The 26,428-nt window shown below is 41.8% G+C and overlaps 1 protein-coding gene and 1 non-coding gene across 3 annotated transcripts in view; one reads left to right on the top strand and one right to left on the bottom strand.

Moving 5' to 3' along the window:
* The window catches only part of Large1 (LARGE xylosyl- and glucuronyltransferase 1), a 512,199-nt gene that overhangs the window by 59,086 nt on the left and 426,685 nt on the right, over positions 1–26,428 (bottom strand). For both annotated transcript variants that reach the window (XM_055609116.1, XM_055609114.1), the window contains 2 exons: positions 18,167–18,279; positions 15,675–15,800 (listed from right to left, as the gene is read on the bottom strand). In XM_055609116.1, the coding sequence (XP_055465091.1) occupies positions 15,675–15,800; positions 18,167–18,279 (239 nt within the window). The remainder of the gene's footprint in view (positions 1–15,674; positions 15,801–18,166; positions 18,280–26,428) is intronic.
* On the top strand, positions 23,012–23,118 carry LOC129678367 (U6 spliceosomal RNA). The gene has a single exon (XR_008720362.1). It is a non-coding gene; the product is annotated as a U6 spliceosomal RNA (small nuclear RNA).

Raw genomic sequence — 26,428 nt, 5'->3', positions numbered from 1 at the left:
AAGCCACTTTGCCATCCATAACAGAGAATACAAAGAAAGTGATGAAAAGAAGGACAGAAGGAAGTAGAGGAGGGAGAGCAACTAAATGGCTATGTCTTTTGAGCACTCATATCTAACATAGTCCATGGAGACAGTTACAAATGGATCCTTTAACATAGTGAAGCACAGTGGAGTTTGATGTGCCAGGGAAGTGTTCGTCTACTCATCTTTTTATTTTTATTATATTAAATTACATTACTTGATAATACCAAATTAAGATAACCTTCAAAAGTGGACATCTTAAAAAGATTTTTACATTATACTCCAAAGCATAAAATGAAAATGCACTAGTCCATGTAGACATAAACGATTGAAAATTATGTAAATGGCGGGAAAGTGATTACTCTTCTTTGTAGAGCACTCTGAATGTAAATAGACACCACCCGCCCTTTCTTCTCCATCCTCCAGTTCTGGTATAAGGTGGATGGAGTCCCTCAGTTTCAATAAAGCATTGAAGAGGAAAAGAGCTATTTCACAATACTGGCAGAAAAGACCTTCACCATGTGAAAATAGTTAGTGGCCCTAGCTGTGCCTCTGTGGAAGTCAAGTCCCTCCCGATGAGCTGAGCTGAGGAGGGCACTTTACCTCAGCATTTCCACCTAAGATGGTAAACCCTTAAGCAGCACTCCATAAAACTACTGGATCAGTAACAAGAAACCAGGAAAGACTAGGACAGTATTTGAGGGCCTGGGAGACCAAGGAGAAAAGGCACACAGGGGAAAACAGATTGAATATGTGCAGCGATCAGGGCACTGCACCAATCCTGGGCTCCTTCTAGCCTGAGAGTTAGTTACTTACCAGCAATGCATAAAGACTGGTTCACTAGTTTTGACCAATGTGCCACTGGAGAAAAGATGTCACATGAGGCAGAATGGAACCAGGTAGGAGACAGAGGGACTCTGTACTAATTTTATAGCCTAAAATTCTTCCAGAGAATTTTTTTTTAATTCAGAAAAAATGGCTGAGATCATCAATGAAGACAAGCTCACATGAACAGCAATACAACTGAGCCCACACTTCTGCTCCCAGTGTGAGATCATCCTCTGATCCATCACTACATCCGACAACATCTGCAAAAAAATTAAATTCTCGGGCTATTTAAATGTGGATTAACTATCACTGTGGAGAAGGAAGAACGTCACGGTGCAGATGCTCTGAATAGTACTTAGTCGTAGTCCCAGGGCTTGGCAAGCCATTTCAAGCCAGATCACCAGAGACGTGTTTACAGAGCGCAATAGGTGAAAGCGTTCACTTTTGTTGTTGTTCAAAACCCTCTGATAACCAGGCTTCATAAAGTCTCACTGAACTCCATGGAAAGAGCCTAGAAGTCTCTTTGGTGATTCCTTTATCAAAACGAAAGATGATGAAATCCAGCAAGAAAAACACTTGATTTTCCTGCCTTAGCAAAAAGAGCTGAAAAAAAAAAATACTCTGTTTAATCTTATCCTTTCCAAGTCCATCTATTTTCCTGAAAATTTCAGCACCAAATTAGGCCTTGTCTTCCCCCAAGTCTTCAGAAGCATCTATTGTAAGATTTCCTGATGCTGCTGCTCAGAGTGAGTTCATTCTGGAACCCAGTCAGAGGCACCTTGAATAATTCTCATTTGCTGCTTTTTCATATCAGAGGGTAGATGACTTAACTGCTGGAAAACAATGGAAGTCCCTGTGCCAGCTGGAACCCAAGAACATGGTGGAAAGTTCCACCCTCAGCACAAAGCTGATGGCAAATGCCTGGCCAGGGTATGTGCCAGCATCTAGGACCCATCAGTTTTCTTTGTTTTATAATATGTTAATGTATAGAATTTGTACGGAAACAGGTCATCTCAGAGATATTTTAGTAAAAATATTTTAGCAAAAATCCCAGCTCTCATCACAGTGCAGAAGACCTCACACAGCCTGAAGAATTCTCGTTTGCCTATGTCACTCTCGCATGATTTGTCATTTCTTGGACACTGTCACCTTCTATCATCTGTGCTCATTCATGTTATCCCTGTACTCCTTACAGCTCTCATTTCCTGCCCACATTCTCAAAAGTACTGTCTTTACACTGTGAAGTTATCTGGGGGTGACTTTTCTCACTTCATATGACCATGAATCTTTGCAGAAATAGGAGTCAATCCCCAAACTTATCTACAGTCTCAGACTGACTGGGCACCCTCCGCCCCTTGCACACAGCTCATCAGTGTGAGTACCCACGAGTTTGCCACACTGAACTCTGTACCACGGCTTTTTCATCTAGAGCCCAGCTTCTAGAACCCAACTGTGGGCCACAACCCAACATAGGTTCATGTAACTGTATACGGAGGTTGTAAAGCATTGCTTACAGTATGGTTCTGAATATGCAATGGCCAATAAATTATGTCAAAGACCCATGCTTATGTCTGAGGGTATTTCCAGAAGTGGTCTTCCATGCTGCATGACTTCACTGTGCCTTGGTTCTAAACATACACGAATCCTGCTTCGCCATGTCATGCCACCCCAGCATATAACACTAATAAATGTTGCCTAACTCACCTTGGCTCAGATTCAAGATTACTATATGCCATGAACTGCTTGTGGTGTTTTTTTATTGTACACGCAAAGATTTCTGCTTTCATAGAAACAGTGGTTTAAATTACTGCAAACAAAGATTAAAGAAAAACATTTTCCTATTGTCATTCCTTAGCATGGAAGTGTCAAATTAGATTAGGTTTGAATTGTGTTGCAGTAGAATGCTTGATGTTAAAAATTTATATATACATATAATATGGGTATGTGTGTGTGTGTGTGTGTGTGTGTGTGCCAGGACCCAAAGCCTACCAGTTTTCTTTGTTTTATAATATAATGTTAATGTATATATATAATTTTTATGTGTGTGTGTATATATTCGTGAATTTGAGAGGGAATGGAGGGGATAAAAGATATAAAGACACTGTGCATATATAACATTCTCAAGGAACTTAAAATATAGGAAAAAAGTTGGTGTTTGAGTTGCTAACTGAAGCTTCATAAACAAGTGTTGAGTTCTGGCTTGTTATTAAGACAGTATTTCCACTAGTGCAAATGTATTTCTGCCTTCGGATGCTATGTATTTATATGGAGTGGTGGTTTCAGCCCTGGGAATCAGGAAGCCAGTATATTCATCAGTTCTGAAAAACATTAAAATGCCCTGCATCCTGCACTACCATATATTCAGCCACAATTTAATTCCACACATAAAAAGAAATAAGCATATCCATTTCATTAATATGCATTTATTTTACATTTAATAACTAACAGTTATATATGTCAAAGAAGCATTTGAAAGAAGCGAGTTTCCTTGTGCTCTATTATTAGCAGATGTTTGATTTGCATGCCTAATTTTGAAGCCCTGGTCCAGTGCAGTTTGGAACTCTAGATGCTTCCCTGAATATACTACTGCTAGTTCTCAGTTACAGCTAGAAATTCACACTGGGTTTTCTGGTCTTGGCTATACTCCTCTGCTCTTTGATTAACTGCAATCCTGGAAACCACCTGAGTTGCAATAATTTCCAGGATTATAGATCTTTGTGTCCTATGCTTTGCCCAGCCTGCTTGTTTTATGAAGCCCTCTAAGCTGAAGAACCAAATCTTCCCCAGTGTAGGCCTCACCAGTGTTTCAGTGTCCAGCCATCAAAAGCTGTACTTAGTTCAACTCCATCTTCAGAAAATATGGCTTTTTTGGGGAATATGTCCCACACTGGCTTCTTTTTTATAAATAATAATTTTTACTTTTTTTGTATTAATCACATGTTATTTACTTTGTATCCTAGCCATAGCCTCCTCCCTCATTCCCTCCCAATTCCACCACCCCTCCCTCATCTCCTCCCTGCCCCTTTCCAAGTCCACTGATAGGAGAGGACCTCCTTCCCTTCCATCTGACCCTAGCCTATCAGGCCTCTTCAGGATTCACTGCAAAGTCCTGTTTGTTGGCTTCTGAGGCACCCATCCCACAATACAATCCCAGAGGTCTTTCTGTGCTGAGACAGAGCATAGAGGGCAAACGGCAGGAACAAACACCAAACACTGCAGGGCTTTAGAAGACAGCGGGTCCCTCAGAGTTAGAACTCTGTCCTCCCTGTCCATCCCCAGGAATCCCCACTGAGATCAGCCCCCCTCAGCTCTTCATGCTGTCTACACGCCCTCCTTAAAACCCTGGAGCAGGTGGTTTCTCAGGTGCTTCACTGCATCTGCAGGGAGGTCACCGACATCTCTAAGAATGGCTGCTTCTGCATTCTGCCAGCTGTGTGTGCCAAAGCCATGGCAAAGGGCTTATGTCAAATGAACCGAAGGAGTTAGGTGCCCGAAATTACCAAAGAGAGAAGAACAGATGGGAGCTGAGAGCTAAAGAATAACATTTACTTACATCGTCTACATCTTTAAAGTCCTGTCTGCTTCGTATGCCATTTAGCATGGTGCTAGGACACATGACACCAAGTTTGGACACTTGTTCTAGCTATGCCTCCAACCAGTTCTTTTACCCTTGAGTGAGTCACTTCCTCCCTTTGTGCCCTTCCTTCTTTTTCTATATTGAAACAAGAGTTGTGACAAATGAACGAGAAGAATTGTGTTGACATATTTCTTCCGTCAGTTGGCTGACAATTATTCCAACACTGATTTTCTTTCTTTCTTTTTTTAAAAAGTTATTTCTAGATAGCAAGACCAGCATGTTTTCTTTTTTAAATCAAATATACATGTTTATTCAAAAGTGATAATTTTCTTAAAATCTTTATATCATCACAAAAAATGACTTTTTATAAGACAATCTTAAATCGTTTGTGTACACTGAATTCATCCATAAAAATAACTTTCATTTTTATCATTAAAATGTTGTTTTATCCTTGTATACTTGAGCATGTTCGGATATATGCCTAGGAGTGGTATAGCTGGATCTTGAGGAAGCACTATTCCTAATTGTCTGAGAAAGCACCAGATTGATTTCCAAAGTGATTGTACAAGTTTACATTCCCACCAGCAATGGAAGAGGGTTCCCCTTTCTCCATATCCTCTTCAGCATGTGTTGTCATTTGAATTTTTGATCTTAGCCATTCTGATGGGTGTGAGGTGAAACTGCATTTCCCTGATGACTAAGGACATTGAGCATTTCTTAAAGTGTTTCTCTGCCTTTGATATTCCTCTATTGAGAATTCTCTGTATATCTCTGTACCCTATGTTTAAATTGGATTACTTGATTTGTTGCTTTTAAACTTCTTGAGTTCTTAATATATTCTGGATATTAGCCCTCTGTCAGATATAAGGCTGGTGAAGATCCTTTCCCAGTTTGTAGGCTGTTGTTTTATTCTGATGACAGTGTCCTTTGCTTTACAGAATCTTTTCAATTTTATGAGGTTCCATTTATTGATTGTTGATCTTGTGCTGTTGGTGTTCTGTTTAGGAAGTTGTCTCCTGTGCTAGTGAGTTCCAGGCTCTTCCCTACTTTTTCTTCTAATAGGTTTAGTGTGCTTAGTTTTATGTTGAGGTCTTTGATCCACTTGGACTTTAGTTTCATGCACGATGATAAATATTTACATCTTTATACATGTTTACATATAGTTACACCAACACTGTTTGTTGAAGATGTTACCTTTTTTCCTTTGTATGGTTTTGGCTTCGCTGTAAAAAATCAAGTATCCGTAGGTATGTGGGGTTTGTTTCTGGGTCTTCTATTCGGTTCCAATAATCCACCATTCTGTTTTATGCCAGTACCATGCAGTTTTTATTACTGTTTCTCTGTAGTACAGCTTGAGATCAGAGATGGAGAAACCTCCAGACAACCTGTTGTTGTACAGGATTGTTTTAGTAATTCTGGGTTTTTTGTTTCTCCATATGAAGTTGAGAGTTATTTCAAGGTCTGTAAAGAATTGTGTTGGTAATTTGATAGGAATTGCATTGAATCTATAGATTGCTTTGACAAGATGGCCATTATTATGTTAATTCTACTGATCTATGAGCATCTGAGATCTTTCCACTGTCTTTCTTCTTTTTAGAGACTTGAAGTTCTATTATATAGGTCTTTCACTTGCTTGTTTGGAGTTATACCAAAATATTCTACATTACTTGTGGCATGGTAGGAAAAGAGGGAGGGAGAGTGGGATTGGGAGGGGTTGAGGGAGAGGGGCTAGAGCTAGGATACAAAGTGAATAAATTGTAATAAATAAAAAATGTTGTTTTGTAAGGTCTTCTATATATATTTTCTATATGGTTCCAAGCTCTGTCATAACTGCATTTTGTGGCATCTTCTTGCATTTTAAACACTTTTGCAAAACCATGATTGTTTTCCTATTTGCCCAGATAAGCAGACATAGCCAGAATAAGGAACTGTGGATCTAGGGAATTTGAATCAGACTTCTAAAACCCACACAGAAAAGCTGAACCAGGTCAAGTGTGCTTGTACACTTGACAATAAGGCAGCTGAGACAGGTGGTGCTTGCTGGATGCCTCAACGAGGTCAATGAGAAACCTTCTATTTATTTTTTTTTTTTTGAGGAATGATACCAGTCATGTGGGTTCTACATTTATGTGCAATTGTGTATGTGCACCCACATGGGCACAGTCAGACACAAACATACCAATGATGGCAGGCGATGAGTGATCTGCAAGGTACTCTGGGTGTGTGAGAAAATTCAAAGCTCCAGTCACAGTAAACCAGCAACCAAAGCAAGCTACTTGAAGCGGGGCTGATACCTCATATTTACCTGGGAGGACCGCTTAAATACACTAGCACCCCCGGGGAGGAGCAGTCTGTTAGGCCACAGAGGAGGACTTTGCAGCCAGCCCTGAAGATACCTGATAAAACAGGGTCAGATGAAAGGGGAGGAGGTCCTCCCCTATCAGTGGACTTGGAAAGGGGCAGGGAGGAGACCAGGGAGGGAGTGTGGGGTTGGAGAGGGAATGAGGGAGCGGGATACAGCTGAGACACAGAGTTAACAAAATGTAACTAAAAAGAAAAAAAATAATAATAATAAAAAAAGAAAGGCAAAAAAAAAAAATACACTAGCTTCAGCCCAGTCACACCCAGATCATAAAATACCTGGAGCCACGTACTAAGGCCACACAATGATGTTCATTAACCAGGAGCTGATCAGACATGAAAGAGGTTAGGACAGAAGGCGGTGATTCCAGATTTCAGATAATCTCTCTCAAGATGGCTGGTTTTTCTCCCTCAATCCATACTAATACTTCCAAGTCAACGTTACCATTCATCATTCTTATTACCTTCTCTCTGTATTGTCCTGCCTCATTTGTCACAGCTGTGTGCCTGGTGGTGGCATGTCCAATATGCTAATGCACAATGGTCCATCATCTTCCTGAAAAGATGTGGAAACTGATACATCTCTAAGTGTTACAAAATGCTTTCAAACTTGAGTTATGGGCTACTTTCTTATGTAGATGCTATGTATTTTTCTTCTTTTTTTTCTGTAGATTGATTCTTTTTAAAAATTTTTACTTATATATTTATTTAGTACAATTTATTCACTGCAGCCCCCTTCCTTGTTTCCTCCCATTCTCACCTACCCTTCCTCTACTCCCCCATGCCTTTTCCCTAATCCCCTGATAGGGGAGGACCTCCTCCCCTTCTATCTGACCCCAGCTTATCAGGTCTCATCAGGGCTGGCTGCATCATCTTCCTCTGTGGCCTGACAAGGCTGCACCCAACTCCCCCAGGGGGAAGTGATCAAAGAGCTGACCACTGAGTTCATGTCAGAGACTGCCCCTGTACCTCTTACTAGGGAAACCACTTGGAAACTGAGCAGTCAATGGGTTTCCTTTTAACAGGGGGTCTAGGTCCTCTTCATGCATGGTCCTTGGTTAGAGTATCAGTCTCTGCAGGGCTCCCTGGGCCCAGGTACTTTAGTTCTTTTGTTCTCCTTGTGTTGCTCCTGTCCACTCTAGATCTTTCTATCTCCCTCTTCTTCCATAAGGATTCTGGCACTCTGCCCAAAGTTTGGTTATGAGTCTCGGTATCTCCTTTGACACTCTGGTGGGTAGAGTCTTTCAGAGGTCCTCTGTGGAAGGCTACTGTCCGGTTCCTTGTCTTTTTCTACTTCCCATGTCTATCCTGTTTGCCCTTCTGAATGAGGATTAAGCATCTTCTCTAGGGTCCTCCTCATTGTTTAGTTTCTTTAGGACTATAGATTTTAGTATGTTTATCCTATATTATATGGCTAATGTCCACTTATAAGTGAATATATATCATATGTGTCTTTCAGCTTCTGGGTTACCTCACTCAGGATGGATGATCTTTTCTAGTTTCCACCATCTGCCTGAAAATTTCATGATTTCCTTGTTTTTAATTGCTGAATAGTATTCCATTGAGTAAATATACCACACTTTCTGTATCCATTCCTCCGTTGAGGGACATCTTGGTTGTTTCCAGATTCTGGCTATTACGAACAGAGCTGCTATGAACATGGTTGAGCAAATGTCTTATTGAATGGTGGGGCATCTTTTGGATATATACCTAGGAGAGGTATAGCTAGATCTTGAGGTAGCACTATTCCTAATTTTCTGAAGAAGTGCCATATTGATTTCAACATGGCGCTATGTATTTTTTTGGGGGAAATTTTTTACTAGCTCATACAGATGTCATGATTCCTTTTGGTGTTTCATTTCTGTATCTGCACTTTCTTTTCTGATACACCCAGTTCCCTTTATATTAATGAATCAGATCTACAACTCATACTATGGGTCTGTTGCTTAAAATTGAAATGTCTCAGGGAGACAATTGTTGAATGAAGTGTCTCTTTGAGAGTTGAAATCCATTTACTCCAATGAGGGGTCACAGTGTAAAGTCTAATAGAATCATCTGGGAAGAACATCATCTGCAGCTTATGCTTTTAAAGCATATTTTATTTTATGTGTATAGGTGCTTTGCCAGCATGAGTGTATGCTGCACACCCTGTGTATGCAGCGTCCATGAAGTCCAGAAGAGGACATCAGGTTCCACAGTACAAGTTATAGATGGTTGTGAGCTGCCACTGGGTACTGGGTACTGAACTCAGGTCCTCTGGAAGGCCACAAAGATAGCTCTCCAGCCCCATCATTTCCTAACTAATGGGGAGGCCTTCTTCTTCTTATTTTTTTTTAAAGCTGGCTTGGATCTCATCATGTCCCCAGAGGATGATCTTGAATTTCTCAATTTCCTTCTATCATCCCATGTGCTAGAATGACAGGCATGTGCCATTGTGCTAAACTTGTGTGATGCTGGATTGCACCTAGAACTTTGCACTCTACCAAGTCAATGTGTTTTCATTGGAAAATATGCTTAGGTCAAAACCTAGCCCTGGATTAGTGGAAATACCTCTGGTTCTAAGATCTGGAAGATAACTGGAATCTCAGCTTTTCATAGTTAGCTTAGATTCATATTTAGCTGGATAGGTATAATAAATGACTTACTCTGTAGTATCCTTAATTTCATGACTAATAAGAGTCCTCTCACTTGGTTGTGAAATTATTCCTATATTACCTAATAGGAAATCTCCTTTCATCTTTTAAGGATGCAGCTGTATGTGCTGGCTTGCTTTGAAAAGCACTTTCTATTGACCTCAAAGGTCAGCATATGGTGCACAGAGGGCCCTGCTGGTATTACATGCCCTATGCTTGCCCATCCACCATCATTAATCTTCATTCATCTTTGGGTTTCCATTCTTTCTTATATGGACCTATATTTGCTAGCTTCAAGGTTATACATGACAGAAAAACAAAAAAGACAGTCTGAGGCTAAGTAGGGAAAGAGTAGTAGAGGCGGAGGAAAGATAGAGTTAAGGATCACATTTATGACTAGATGAGCCCCTTCTCTTACCCTTTAGAAAACTATTTATTATTTGTCATTACCCTGTATATTGATGAGTGTGTTTATGTATGTAGGAATGCTCATGCCCCAGCACACATGAAGATGTCAAAAGACAACCTCCCATCAGGTAAGGTTTGTAGAGAGAATGTAGGTCTTCAGGCTTACATAGCAAATGCTTCTACCTACTGGGCCATCTCTGGTCAGCAACTTATTCTGTAACAGATGACATAAGGACTGAGACAGAATGGTCTCCTGTGTTTGTGTTCCCGGCAAAGAAACAGAAAGGTGAAGACGGTGCTCTTTTGGACTCCCCTTTTCTGTTATAAGTTAAGTCAGGGAAGGCTGAGCCATCAAGCATCAGAGATAAAAATGAAGGTCTTTGAAACACAAAAGATGGAGGTAAATTCAAGTGCACTGCTCTGAGCCCTCAAGGGGCCTGGCTGAGAACGAACCAAAAAATTATCGTTTCTACTTTACAGAGAATGTGACTGAACCTGGGGAATGGCAAGTGATTTATTCGAGCAGGTGAGCTGTAAGAACTAAAGCTGTCATCAAAATCTACAGAACCACTTGGCTTCTAACTCTTGGACACTTCTGTTTCTGCCACGAAAGCACTTTTCCTCTCTGAAATTTCCTAAAGGAAGGTGTCAACATAAAGGTCTTTGCTTACACGCAGGGTGAACTAACTGCCCAAGGCCAGGAAGCGCACTCCAGTAGGATGCGAGGGCATGTCTGCTCCAACACACTGCAATATGCTGGCAGGAAATGAGAACTTGTGTCCTCCCCTTTGGTTATGAGACTATCCAAAGAGTGGGCCCCAATAAATTAAATTTTCCTCAGGAATCCCATGCTGAGGAGAGAAAAGGCTGGGAGCCCAGTATAGGGGATAATTTCTTCCAGAAAGTAATTCACGCAGTTCTGACAACTGGTCATACTACCAAGGAGGAGAGCCTGGTGTCCAACCCATGATAACAGGAAGGACTACAGTTTGAGTAGGACTGGTAAAGCATGTATAATCTCTAAACTTCAACTCAGGACCTCTGAGATGGACTTTGGAGAGTGCCACCAGGCTTTGTTTATCCTCTTACCAATGTGGCCTTTTTCTTCAAGTGGCCTTTTGAAGGTGGAAAACTGAACTCAGGTCTGCAGGTCCTAGGCTCTGACACTACCAGCTCAGTTAACAACAGCAGGCACTGAATTTAGTGGAGGAGGGTTGTGTTGGCTACCAAGAGCATTTGTATTTCTATGTTTCTAATGGAACTGAATATCTAACCAAAAACTCTTTGAATTAATAGCATACAATTGCAGAAGAGTCACTATTTTCATGATAGACAAACAGAATGCTTGGCTATGACTTGATGATAAGAAGTCACTAAAACAACTGTCTTCTGTTAGGTGTGAGTGAGGCAAAGAATAGGAGAGAATGGAAATAATATAGGAGTGTCCTTAGTGGTGTAAGGCTCCTCACAGTCTCCCAATACTCTAAAGGAAATGGCCCTGGTGGTCCCAGAAGACTCATTGTGAGGGTAGTTCACATGTGAGACAACCTAGCTCTCCATCAGAACATCAAAGCACCTGGTTCAGGGAGGAAAAAAGTGTAGATTGAGGTGAAAACTAAGAATCAGCTGACCTAGCATGGACACCTCATGTCTTGTTGAGTAAATTCCTCTCTATTCTAACGTCTTAGGACTTCCCATCTCTCAGTTTTTTTTTTCCTTTATTAATTACACTTTATATCCTCCCTGTGGTTCTCTCCCTCCTCCCGTCCCAATCCCTCCCTTCCTCCACCGGCTGCATGAATGCCCCTCCCCAAGTCCACTGATAGGGGAGGACTTCTTTTCCTTCCTTCTGATCCTAGTCAATTAGGTCTCATCAGGAGTGGCTGCGTTGTCTTCTTCTGTGGCCTGGTAATGCTGCTCCCACCTCAGGGGGAGGTAATTAAAGAGCAGGCCAATTAGTTCATGTCAGAGACAGTCCCTGTTCCTATTACTATGGAACCCACTTGGATACTGAACTGCCATGGGCTACATCTGTGCAGGGTCTTAGGTTATCTCCATGCATAGTCCTTGGTTGGAATATCAGTCTCAGGAAAGACCCCTGTGCTCAGATTTTTTGGTTCTGTTGCTCTCCTTGTGGAGTTCCTGTTCTCTCCAGATCTTACTGTTTCCCACTTCTTTCCTAAGATTCCATCTCTCAGGTTTAAAAGTAAAAGCCTTTTTTGCTTGTTTGCTTGCTTTGTGTTTAAGCCTTTCATGTTATTCCTGCTCCCTGGAAATGAATCTGTGTGCTACTTTTTTCTTCCCTATGGAAACCCTGGTATCTCACTTGTGGACATCCTTTCTGCAATGATCAGGAATGGCATATTTTCTCTTATAACATGCATGTAGATGTACAGGCATTTCTACGATATCTACTCCATTCTGCTAACTTATTGGTACAGCTCCCCACGTGCTCTTTACTAGTTACCAACTTTGTGAGAGTTACAACATGAACAAGTGTGTAGATTTCATTAAATATCTTTCTCATAGCCATCAGGGAGTACTCCTTGACTCCATCAATAAACTCACAACACTTGTGAATTTCTGGTGTTAAATCACCTTTGTCTTACTGTAGTAAGGCCACCTTACACATGATGTATTATCTATTTTCTATGTGACCAGACTTGGTTTGCTAATAATTCGCTTAAGATTTTTACATCTATGTTCACAAATGAAACTGGCTTGTAAGTTTCATGTCACAGAACTATTTTGGGAATAAAGAATAACTTGGATTCAAAGAATGAGTTAAAAAAAAGTGATCCTCTTTTCCTAAATGTTGGAAAAGTTTATTTAAAATTGGAAATATTTCTGCCTAAAAATACAACTGCTAGAGTTTATTTGTACTTGTCAACTAGGAATGCTATGCCCTTTTAGGAAGGCTTCCTGTAGGGAATGGGAAGATACAGGTTAGTGGGGTAAGTGTTTGCTGTGCAAGTATGGGACCTGAGCTGCGATCCCCAGCACACACATAAATGTCATGTGAGCTTTCACTCCTAGAGCGTGGGAGACAGAGACAACGATCCTTACAGCAAGCTGAATACCTAGACTAGACATCGTGGGAAACGCTAGGCTCGTGAGAGACCCAGTCTCAATACATAAGATGAAGAACAGTCAGGGAAAATACTGATAATAACCTCTGGCCTCTCCATGCGTGTGTGTAAACATGTGCCGAAGCATACACAAGCATAAAAATGTACACACAGATCACGTGTCCACATACCATAACCGCTGCACCCACCACTCTCATATGAAGGTTTAATGGATGAAAGACATCTGACTTTTGAAGTCAGTTTTGGTAAATTACAGATTTCTAGGAGTTTTGACATTTCACATAAGCTTTCAAATTTATTAAAATAATGTTGACCACATTTCAATACTTTTTACAGTTCTGTGGTATTTACTGAGTTGAAAGTTCCATAAGTGAGAGACTGATAAATTTAATCTTTGCTATACACCTAGAACTCAGAAAAATCACTTGCTCAAAACCTTGTGGAGAATGAATCAGTGAATCTGAAGTCATGCTTGCTAGCCATCTCCCGGTGAGCTCTCTCTGCTTTGTTGATGAGTATTGGCAGACTGTGTTAATCTTATTGGTCCTTTCTAGACAAGGATCTTCTGACTTTACTGCCCAATTTAATAAATAATTTCTGCTCTTATCTGCTTTATGTCTTGTCTTTTAGTCCTTTTAATTTATCCTGATGTTCACTGTGTGTCATTTTTCAGGCTTTCCTCATTTTAACACAAACACTGACATTTATGTATTTCTTACTCTATTTATTCTCATACTTTGGACACTTGATTGTTCTCTAAGTAGTTCTCAATTTCAATTACAAATACCATTTAGAACCATGAGGAATGTAGAAGTGGTTTCTCAATTTTAATCAACTGGATGCCTTTCATCTTAATTTTATAGGCTTCAAATTGAAGTTACTTTGTTTGCTGCATTATGATAAAATATGATTCTTAAAAATGTACTGAGTGTTGCTCTATGGTCTGGCACATGATTGCCCTATGGTAAGTGTTGAGTGTGAAGCTGATAAGAATGTATTTTCTGACATTTATTTATTTATTTATTTACCTAATAAATCAAGTGTGTCATTCAAGTCTTCTATATTTTTATTATCTTTGACTCATCTTTTCATACTTAAAAAAGGGATGTTAAAATATTTCACTGTGATAGTAGGCTTATCCTTTTCTTTTTCTGAAGTTCTAATGAGTTGGATATACACAGATATAAATAAAAATTAAAATATATAGGCAATTCTAGATATACTTACACTCGTCATAATTATACACCTAAAAAATATATGCCACAGCACAAGGATATATGCAGATATGGGATGCATGTTCCTCCATGGTAAATTTGATTTTCAGTTGGGTCCTTCTCTCTCCAGCTAATATTTACCAGTTTAACTAGTATAGCTTTCTTTGGGCATTTTTAGATAATATTTTTGCTTAATGTTACTGTCAACCTTCTATGTTTTCATTAGCTAAGCATATCTCTTATAAAGAGCGTATACTGCAAAAATTTTTCTCTTGAATCTGGAAAATGATTTCATTGCCAAAACTTCCTAGATTTCTTCATTTAGAATCAAGATTACAGGCAAATAAAATGTTATTGAGCCTGTCTTACCCTTAATGAATTCAAGCTACTTGGTTATTTCTGTGTGTGCGTATCGTATGCATGTGTAAATATGTGTATATGAAATAAAGACAAAACATAGGCATGACACGATGATATGTGCCTATAATCCCAGGACTAGTAGCTGGAGACAGGGAGATCCCTGGAATTCACTGGCCTCCCATTCCAGCCCCTCAGGGAGCTCCAGGTTTATTATGTCCCCTACCTCAACAAATAAGATGGAACATGACAGAGGAAACCCAGGTTTAAGACACTTTTTCTTTTGACTATGTTGGGCAGTCACTAGCAACAGCAAGTCAGGGCTTCCTTCCATGCACTAGGACCTCCCTCCCACTCTGCCTTGCACTGTGAACATATCAGCTTGACTCGATGACAGGGAACAGGGGGGGGGGGCACCTGGGGTGTCCTAGGCATCACCCTTCTGTACTGAGGCCAATCATAGCACTTGGTTAAGTCAGAGAAAATGAGACTCATTGGTTAAACAAATACTTGCTGATCTCAGCCACAATTATAATAGTTTGTTGTGTGACATCATGTGTAACACTAACTCATATACGCTGCCCTGTTGTCTTCTTCAAGCCAGGTCTTCAGTTGCTGGTACTCAGAACGTCATAATGAAAGCTGTTCTGCCCCTGTCCCATCCCCTCGGGGGGGGGGGTGTGGGAAGAGCAGGACCTTTGTGTGTCCCTCCTACACTGGTCATACATCCTGCAGTACTTATTTATCCTGAGTTCCTTCCCTGTTTCTTTGCTCGTCTACAAGTTTGCCTGACTTGGAAGTAAGGAGTTATTCACATCCCATCTGCAGCACATGCTATGGAGTGGGCCTTTCAACACGTGTTTTTGCGTGAGTTAAATCAATGGATTTTGGGATCGGCCGTGAACCAGAACAGCTGGCAGCAGGTGGGAGGAGGATAAACTGCACAAGGTGGTTCTTTAGTCTGGGCGACTTGACGATTTCCAGAAAGCCCAAATACAAGCGTGAAAGAAAACTGCCAACAGACAGCACACTCATGTTCTTTCTGTTCTCCTGGGACCTTATATCTTCCACCACACTGCCCACAAGCTCACAGATAACTGTTTCCTGCCAATGCCCACACCCAGCTTCCCTTTCCCAGCACAGAACTACGCGTGCCAACATCACAGCACGGCACCTCTTGACAAACCTTTAAATCAGACACATCTTTGTAGCACTGCTCAGAGCGGGTGTGGTCTGACAGCTGCACATTCCAGAAGCAGGGGAGCTGGTACACCAGGAAAGGGTTTTGTTTGATGACAGCATTGAAAATATCCTGCGGAATAAAAGCCAAAGACACAGTCAAGCTGATGGGTAGATTCAGCTCAGAGGAGGACATCTCTATAGCGTCCTGCATTGAGCATAGGATGACAGATTTCCCTCACTGTGGACTGTTTTCCAAAAAAAGAAAAGAAAAGAAAAAAATCAAGTGGTAAAATGTCTGAGGAATGCAGACTAGCTGCTTCAGTCCAGCTGGTCATCATTCAGCAAGGGCACACAGGGCAGACAGGGAAGACTCTCCTACTCTGGCTATCATAGAATACGTGAGGTCTCTTTCTTCCCCTTGCTCCATCCTAGGCGGGAGCCCTGTTCTATCCTGAGCCTCATGGAGAGGAAACAGGGTAACGACAAATGGCTCAACTCATCTAGAGCTTTGAGAAAAATTACAGACCCTTGTTCCTAACAGCGCTTTCACGGGGCTTCTGGTTAGCCTGGTGGTGGGCGCTCCTTGGGTCTCTCCAGGCCACAGCATGCGGAGAGCAGCTCCCTATTTCAAACTCCAACTTGTTTAGGATGATTTTTTTCCCCTTCATTTTCCCCTTTGGGCTCCTTTTCCAAGCCTAACATGGAGGCCCACTTATTAGCTAGTTTCTTGACAGGTGGTGCCGGGAGGTGAATTATAGGCCTTCATGGCATAAGATGGTTGAACAAACTATCCTCACTGGACTCAGATATACAGTTGCTAGTTGGAAACAAACTCAGGTCATTGTTATCTGACTTGAAATATGAGGCTAGCAGACCACTTCCCCCTCAGGTCTTAGTGCTTGAGTTATTTATTTATTTGTTACTCATTCATTATGCTGTATCTCATTGTTTTAGGAAGGGAGATCAGTTGTTTTGTTCCTTGGGAAATATTGACTAATAATGCTGAAAAAAAAAGTGATATAACCATGCAGACTTTCTTTTCCCCTGTATTTGAAAACTTAGTGGGGATTTGACAGAAGACTCATGAACCAAAACGTGGTGTGAACTCAGGATGGAAAGGAGAAAAAGAAATGAGGAAAACCCAGAGAAAGATGTTCAGAGCTTAAGACGGTCAACATCACAGGAAGATAAAATCTAACGAGTGATCCTGAGTTCTGTGGCCAAACAGGTCCCATGCCTTTCTCAGGCAAAATGAGAAGTGTGTTTTAATGAATATTAGTGTTTATTGGAGGGCATTCCCAGACTCTCTGGTTAAGGTTCTCTCTTGCTTAAATGCAATTTCCTGGAGATCAGGGTTATCAGAATTAGGATCACAGTAACGGTTTTATCTTACATATTCACATTCAGGTGAACATGAAATATATGGGAAATACACCATGGCATTTCGAGACCATAGGGAACAGGTACATTCCACACTGATGCAAAGATGGTATTGATGACTTTTAACACAGCAGACTATCATTAGTTGTGAGTCTGATTTCATAAACAGTGAACTTTCTGAGGTAAAGAAACTGGGACCTGTCACTGGACACACGGCTCAGTGGTTAGGAACACTGGCTGTTCTTTCTTCCCATGGAGCCAGATTTGATTCCCAGCACCTGTGTGGAGGCTCACAAGCATCTGTAGACTTCTGTTTCAGAGGATCTGATACCTTCTTCTGGCTTCCATGGGCACCAGGCACATGAGGTCCAGAGACATATGTGCAGGCAAACATCAATACACATAAAGTAAATAAAGAAAATCAGGGCCTTTACTTACCTCTGCTGTCTTTCTCCATGTCAGAGTATATAATGTTCAGTGATGTCTTTTGACTGAGTGCATGAAAGAACCAATGAATTGAGACCCATCCAATTGCTAAAAGGATTCTTTCAGAAACAGTACCAGGTCTGCTGTAGTTTGGGGTGTCTGGAATATTCTCCCAAAGGTCTATGTGCTAAACTACTGGTCTCAAGTGTTTCTTGATTCCCGTTGGAAGTACTTAAACCTTTGGTAGTTAGGATTTAGTGGTAAGTTTTAAGGTTACTGGGAAAATACATGTGAGGGGGATTGTGGCACCCCAACGTCTTCTTTGGTGTCCTTATCATGAGGTGAGCAGATATGGCCCTTCATGAGCTCTCTAGTGTTATGTTGTTAGACAAAGAGCAATGTGGTCAACCAACTATGGGTTACAGCCTACTAAACTGTGATCCAAAATCACCCTCTTAATTCAGGCATGGACTGTATACCTGTAAATCCCACAACATGGGAAACTGAGGCAGGGTAACTGCTATATCAAGGCAGCCTGGCATATATACTGAGAACTTGTTTCAGAAAAACAACGAACTAAACCAAGCTGAAACAAAAACCCCTTTTCTCAAGTGTTTACTGTGGTAACAACACAGTATGTATTAACAGGAGGGCACTCAGGTCTAAGAGTCCTTGTCAGTGGCTACTTACCTGGTCAGCCAAGGAGGTAGACAGCATGCCCATGAGTTCCCTCTCTGCTGTCAGCCTCCACATCTGCTCCCATTTCATCTTCCGCAACTTATCCAGAAGCAGTAGTATGACTCCTGCGAAAAAGTGTAGAAGAAAACGAGTATCAGTGAAATGGAACTAGATACATTATCCACTCTGGGACAGCCTGCTGTATTGAGATAATGTAGGTATAAGGTTATTGCGTAATGCCGATTTCTATATTCCCCACATTTGGTTGCAGTCCTTGCTATTAGACTCTCCTGTCTCAGTGTTATATAAACACTGCTCCCCAACTGTCCCCTGATATGCCAATAAAGCACCTTACAGTCACTGAGCAGGGGAGATATAGGGCTAGACTTCCTGCAGCCAGGGGAGGAGAAAAAAAGGAGGAAGCAGGGGATTGAGTCACTGCAGAGTTCCAGGAGACATCAGGAGAGATTCAGCTGAGCAGCGAAAGCCACAAAACGCAAGTATCACTGGGATTGACACTGGGAGGAAGCCAGACTAGCTTAGAGGGTTAGGAACAGAGTAATAACTGCTCAGTTGTTGTGCTATGAAGCTTGTTAAACAAATACTATAACAGAATCTCAATTATTTGTGTGATAGCCATGTTAAATCAGAAACTGAGAAAACACCCCCCCCCCACAATTTTATAAAAATAACTTTAACAGGATAAGACCCAATCACCTGCAAGGATGAACTTTCCCTCCTAAATCTCAGGCAGTGAGCCTTCACCATACTGAGTACATGGTTTGGAAATAAAGAATGTTTGGCCCAACAACAGGCTCTGCCAGATACTGAACAAAACCACATCTTGGAAACATACCCACTACTTAAGAAAGAGTATTAATGTAGGCGGGAAATGCCTAGTACTTTGTAGAGATAGGTGGTGGTGATGGTTGCACTATGGATTAAAACAGTAAGTTTTTATTATTTATATTTTGTCACAGTAATAATAACAAAGGTCCTGCTGTGAACTTGATATGCAGTATATTTTTCATAAACACCAGTTTTTCTTCTGTGTTTTTCCTGGAGACATGTTACCCTTAGTATGGCTGATATGTGTCACTTGCACAATAGACACAATTTTTTTTGGGGGGGAATAAAACAGCTTTTCTACAACTTTACTTTGATTATATTTTTTAGTTTTAGTTGTTTAGTTTTTTTCAATGAGATTTCTCCCCCGCCCCTTGCCAGGAATGCATGGCTGTGAGCCAAAATGATCACCAGTCTGGCATCATGGTGCCCAGGTGGGAGACAAGCCTAGGTTAACCACCAGTCCAGTGGTGCACAGGCCTGGGTGGGCAGATGAAGCCCGAGATGACCCTGACCTAATGCCATACAGCATGGGCAGGGCACAGCACTCCTGAAACCACTCCCGAAACAACTTCAGATAGATACTTAGAAGCCCTGGGTGCTATGAGAGGAGCAAGTCAGTGGTGGAGAGGTGGAAAAGAAAGAGAAGGAGGAGGAGGAGGAGGAGGAGGAGGAAGAGAGCTGCACAATGAAGACAGGCAGAACTGAGAACTGGAGGGTAGGGAGAAACAACAGCCTTATGTGAGTAGCCAGTTACGCCACTTAAGGCCATGCTGAGGTCCTGCCCCGTGCTGCTACTAAGGACCATGCCTAGGTTCACAGCCGGCCAGGAGTGGGGTCTGTTATCATGAAAGGACAGGCGGATGTTCCTGGTCTGGACTGCTGCTTGGGGCTATGTTAATGTCTGAGGGATGTGCAGAACTGGCACTACCCCTCATCTGGCCATAATGGGAGAGCTGGCCCTGAAGGTATGAGAGCAGATCAGGCCCCATCTCTCACAAGCTATAGTACTCAGAGAAGTGGGCCCATGTCTTGCCCAGGAAGCACAGTAAAGCTAGCTCTGGTTGTGGGAGTTGCAGGTGAGTCAGCCCCAAGTGTGTGAGAGCTGGCTGCTCATCTGCCATGTGGTGGCATGGACAAGGGAGATATGTCCTCCCCTCCCTTCACCCACAGCCACCTGTGCCAAACTGGAGAGCTGGCCCTGGGGTCATGAGAGCTGTAGAGCTGCCTTTCACCTGCTGCAGCACTCGGGAGAGCAGGCCCTGCATCTTGTCTTAGCAGCACAATAGAGCTGGCCCTGTTAGTATAGGCTCAGGTAAGCTGGCCCTGAGGGTGTGAGAGCTAAAGAGCTGGCTCTGCCCCGTGCTGGCTGCGGCATTGCTGAACAGCTCTCCCTGGTGGTGTGGATGCAGGACAGCTGGTGGGCGGACCAGCTTAGATACCTCCTAGGCTCAGATCCAATAACTCACTGCAGTAAACATTTGCAAGCAAAGAAATGTGGACAGAGGGCATACTGTGGGACACACTGGGACACAATACGGCTTCCACAATGTTTTGTTTTTTTCTCTTGTGGGGGAGGTTGCAAGGGCAGAGGGCAGATATGAAGGGACAGGGAGATGAGTTGGATTGGGGTGCATGGTGTAAAATTCACAAAGAAACAATAAAGAATGTTTGCCTCCATAATATGTATGTGCATTCTGTACCCAAAGAGACCAGAAGAGGGTGCCTGGTCCCCTGAAATTTGAGTTACAGAAGGTTGCGAGCTGCTGTGTGGGTGCTGGCAATTGAAGTCAAGTCCCGCTCAAGGGCAGCAAGTGTTCTTAACCTCCAAGCTATCATTCTAACCCCCTTCTGATTACATCTTCATCAATTGTTTGACAGTTACTGACCAGCCACACAGCCTTGTCTTCGTGTTCCTGACTTTAGCACAACCTTCATTGGCTCAACCATAATCAGCAGGTGTGTCGATTAAGGAAGGCAGTGCTCATGTTGGGCCTTTAGGACAAATGTCAAATCCCTTGTGTTTATAAGAAACAAGGTAAGAAAGCAAGTTGCTTTCTTCCTGTCACCTTTTCATGGTGAATTTTTGTACAGGTGGGCCGGAGCAAAGGGGTGAGGCATAGAACAGTTTTACATTGAAAAGATTCTTGTATTTGGAAAAAGGAAAAACCATTAAATATAGGATTAAGGCCTGAAAGCTCAAATTGAAATCTAACAAACACATGTATTTTGGCTTAGCTGTGTGAATTGCAGCTGTGTACCAGCAACTCAGTCTTAGTGGGCAGAAAGATCCAAATTCAGAGTAAGAGGCCACACTGTCGAGGTACTGAGGAAATTGCCACAATTTTGGGCTATTGCTCAGACAGCTAAAATTATTAGTTGATACCTAGATTAGTTGTTACCTAGATACTCTAAGATTCCCAGAAGGAAACTTCCTCCTCCTCCCCCCAGTCAAACATACATATCAACTCTCCCACATTTTACTTATTCTAATGATACATGTTTGGAGAAAAAGAATATTCAGTATTGACTGAAGGTTCTGGGCAGATAGTGTGAAGTAATGGGAAGAGTATACAGAGATGTGCATTTATAAGTCACAAAGTGAATTACAGTGATTGCTCATTTACTTTATGCATCTGGCTTTTTTGAATACCACTTCCCTCAATATTCTGAGATCTTTTCAAGACAGATGTTATCCTTATTTTGCTAGTGGGGAATCTCAGGGGCTAACTCAGGCACCTGTCTCACTTAGGGTTGAAAAGCAGGTAAACCAGATTCTAGTGTGCATTTGCCTCAATCCAAAGCCAAGGATCCCTTATTATTCCAAACAGACCTGAGACCCACCAATGCCATTTGAAGCCATGGGACTGTTTTTTTTTTTTTTTTTTCTTTTTCGGATTGAGTTTCAACATAGATAAAAATAAGTAAAATACTACTTGCCTCACCAACATAAAAAACTGATGTGCCCTCTTGACATAGCCTGACAATGTTACCAGATAGCGCTCATGTTTGAGAAAAGCGCTTGTCAGTTTACATGGAGTAAATAGTACCAGCTTTGGAACATTTGAGCAACATGGTATCATTGACATGGAAAGAAAAGCAAATGATTGTCCTCTGCACCCCTCTCTCAGAATGCAAGCCAGTTCTACCATACCACAGAAACTGTTTCCTAAACAGAGACGTTTTAAGAAACAGTAAAATTCACGCACACACACACTATCTGACTAGGCTATCAGCAAAAGGAGAAATGGGGGAGAGGATATACCACTAAGAAAAAAGTATAATGACATGTATAAAACTGTCATAACAAAACCCATTACTTGCATGCTAAAACCACTCAGTAAAAAGGTCCTATTAATTTTGGGAAGAGAATAAAATGATTTTTTTTTTTTTGTGAGGGACAAAACAGGAAAATTCAATGGTATACGACTGGTGATACAAACACAGACTCCCATCTAGAGTGTGTAAGAGACGTTGTCTACTGCATTTGCAAATACTAATTAAATTAGGTAGGATCAATGCTCCAATATATAGAGAAAGAGGGGCTGTGTGAGCTTTTGGTGATGAAACATCTTAAGGAACACTCTTAAAGGTCTAGGGGGGACTATGTGGATCTCTGAACTATGGAGTCCGAGCTTAGCATCACACCTTTAAATGGCACTGTGCATTGGTGGGCTGGGTGGTAGACCTGCTTCAGCACGGAAGCGAGGCTCCTTGGAAATGAAGGGGAGGTAAGAACTAAGGACTAAATGCAGAAACTCAAAGTCTTGAGTTTTTCCCAGTTTCGAAGATGAGGGAGGGGTCTACAGCTGGCATACAAAGTGAATAAATTGTAATAAATTAAAAAATATGGAAAAAACCCAAATACTTTAGCTTTATGTGCTGTAAGTTAACTTTATAATGATGACATTTCAAACCAACAAAAATGCTGAAATTAAAGTAGAGAATACCCTGTATCCAAGTATAATAAATGCCAAAATAAAATGTGATCGATGAATCAAAACTACAATTGTTCTTGCTTTGGCAGTACATATACTAAACTTGGAACAATACAGAGAAGATTAGCATGGCCCCTGTGCAAGGATGACACACAAATTTGTGAAGCATTCCATATTTTAAGCAGAAAAACACACATGGTATATACTCACTCATAAGTGAATATTAGCCATATAATATAGGATAAGCATACTAAAATCTATAGTCCTAAAGAAGCTAAACAAGGAAGACCCTAGGGAAGATGCTCAGTTCTCATTCTGAAGGAGAAATGCGATAGACATTGGAAGCAGAAGAAGACAATGAACAGGACAGGAGCCTACCACAGATGGTCTCTGAAAGACTCTATTGATTGAGCTATCGAAGCAGAAGCTAAGACTCATGGCCAAACTTTGGGCAGAGTGCACAGAAGGGGAAGATAGAAAGACTTGGAGGGCACAGGAGCTCCAAAAGGAGACCAACAGAGCCAAAACAAAACAACAAACAAAACCACCAACAACTAAACTCTGAGCCCTGCAGAGACTGATACCCCAACCAAGGACCATGCATGGAGAGGACCTAAAACCCCTAAAACCAACAGATGCAGCCCATAGACTCAGTATCCAAGTGGGGTCCCTAGTAAGGGGAGCAGGGGCTTTCTCTGGCATGAACTCAGTGATAGTCTCTCTGATCACCTCCCCCTGGGGCAGAGGGCGTACAGCCTTGCCAGGCCACAGAGGAAGGCAATGCAGCCAGTCCTGATGAGACCTGATAGGCTAGGGTCAGAGAAAAGGGAAGGGGGACCTCCCCTATCAGTGGCCTAGGGGAGGGGCATCGAAGAAGAGGGAAGGGAGGGTGGGATAGGGAGGAGATGAGGGAGGGGGCCACAGCCGGGATACAAATTGAATAAATTGTAATAAATGATAATAAAAAAAGAAAAAAAGGTAAACAATTAAAAAAAATCTACCATTTCATTGTTACCCAATTCTTTCTTTAGATAAAACTAGTTTCCTGAGGTGGTTGTTTTATCATTGGATGTTCTCACGTTTTGTTTTGTTTTTTTGCTTGCTTGCTTATTTATAATTTTAGTTTATTCCTTTTACATCCAGTTGTAGTCCCCTCCCTCTTCCCCTCCCGGTCTCAACCTCCCTCCCTGTTTTCCCTATCCTTCCTCTCCCACTCCTCAGAGAAGGGGAGCCCCACCCACTACCTACCCCAGCATATCAAGTTGCATTATGACTGAGTACATCCTCTTTCCCTATGACCTGGTGAGGTAGTTGACCCAGGAGAAAGGGATTGAAAAGCAGGCAACAGAGTCCATGTCAGAGTCAGCCCCCAAATTCCCCTTACTAGGGAACCTACATGAAGACCTATCTGCCACTGGCTACATTTGTGTAGGAAGCCTAGGTCCAACCCATGGAGGGTTCTTGGTTGGTGCTTCAGTCTCCATAGACTCTCCTGGGCCCTGGTTAATTGGCCCTGTCGGTCTTGTGAAGCTCCTGTTTCGTCTGGTTCCTTCTATCCATCCCCTACCCCTCTACAAGGCTCCCAGTGCTCCACCCAATGATTGGTTGTGGATCTCTGCATCTGTTTCCATCTGCTGCTGGGTGGAGTAACTCACAGCACAGTTATGTTAGGGTCCTGTCTGTAAGCAAAGCAGAGTACTGTTAATCATGTCTCAGGTTGGGACAGTCATTGGTTGGACATTCCCTCAGTCTCTGCTCTCTATTTTTTTTTTTTTCCTGCTCTATATTTATCCCTGCACATCTTTTAGGCAGGGTATATTTTGGGTTGAAGTTTTTGTGGGTGGGTTGGTGCTCCCTTCTCTCCATGAGAAGTCATGTCTAGTTAGAGGGTGGTCTCTTCAGTCTCCACGACCCTGTTACTAGTAGAGTCTCAGCTAGAGTAGCCCTCATATCCTATCAGGAGCCTGCCCTGTCATAGGTCTCCAGCTTGTCACAGAGAAGTCCCTATTCAGAGTTTCTCTTCTCTCTGTAAGCCCTGTCTTCTCGTTTCCAGTCTCCCCAGGTCTGATATTGACCCTCATTTCTCTCCACAATAGCTCCCATACCCTGTTCTCTGTCTTCAACCACTTCTTTTTATCTCTGGCTATAGGATAACAAACAATACTAGGTGGTTTGGTGTGTGTGTGTGTTTCATATGGAAAATATTCTATTCTAACTTTCCTGTGTACCTACTGTTTTCCTTTTTAAAATATTTTATGTGTGTGAGCATGTTCAAGTGTGTTTGGGTGCATGTGTCTGTACAAGTGCACACGTACATGTGTGTGTATGTATGTGGAGGTCAGAGGACAATCTTAGGTACTGTTCTTCATTGGGTACTGTCTACTTTGTTTAGGTATTTACTTATTTATGTATATTTTTAGAAGATTTATTTATTATTTATACAGTATTTTGCCTGTATGTGTGCCAGCAGGCCAGAAGAGGGCACCAAATCTCATTACACATGGTTATGAACCACTTGTGATGCTACAACCAACCTGTGGTAATTAGGAAACCCCAGGAGGTTACTGAAAGTGAAGCTAAAAGGCACAATCAGGAGAAGGCAAAAGTAAGACTAAAGGAAAGAAGATCCACCACATGGGAAATTATGTGCATAAATTATGTTCTGAGAAGTAAAAACAGCCAGCTCAGGATGTCAGAATTGCAATGACAAAAGCTTCTAAGAGATCCTCCTTTCTTCCAGGGCTTGGAGTTTGTAATGAGTAGGCAGAAGAGCTGAAGAGAGGCATATTCAAGAACAGAATTCCAAATAACTAAAGCCAAGTCAAACGCATTGTTTCTAAGACCAAGAGAAAATTCTGCTATATTTTGCCATTCCCCCATGCTGCCAGGAGACATTCTAATTAATCACAACAGGCTTCCAAATCACAAATGGCACAATACGGTTTGATAACTAAGTTCTGAAAACTGTGCATTTCCTCATTAAGTTCTCTTTTTATCACTTGCTGAATGTGCATATTCCCACTGGAATTAGCAGAAATTAATGCACATGTATACAAATGGGGACAAGCCTTTAAAGTAAAAACTAGTTGAAATAACAGAATTGGTACCATAGGAAATGATACATTTGCAATCTCTTATTTAGTTTTGACATACATGTTGTGCCCAGGTCAGACAATGACACCACTCACTCTTTATCAGCCTGGCAGAAGGTGGTGCCAAAATCTTGACTTTGGCCTTTGTCTGGCATTTGCTGCTGGATAATCTGCCCATTTCCAGACTTGTTGCTAGGGTTCAGTAGTGTAGGGCCTCATCTTTGCCTTAGGGTGCTCTGCACAGAGGGTTGTGGCCTTAAATTTGACAGAAGCTTTTGGTGTAGTTGGCTAGGATGTGTAAGGCCAGCAAAGTTTAACACACAGCTTTCACACCAGAAGTGTAAGAGACCAACATGAGATAAATAAATGAGCAAATAAATTAAAATTCAAATGCTTCT

The sequence above is a fragment of the Psammomys obesus genome, unplaced genomic scaffold, assembly GCF_907164565.1.
Source record: "Psammomys obesus unplaced genomic scaffold, mPsaObe1.curated_primary_1811, whole genome shotgun sequence".
Lineage (NCBI taxonomy): Eukaryota > Metazoa > Chordata > Mammalia > Rodentia > Muridae > Psammomys > Psammomys obesus.
Note: the sequence above shows the minus strand (reverse complement) of the source record. Positions and strands in the feature narration are given on the sequence as shown.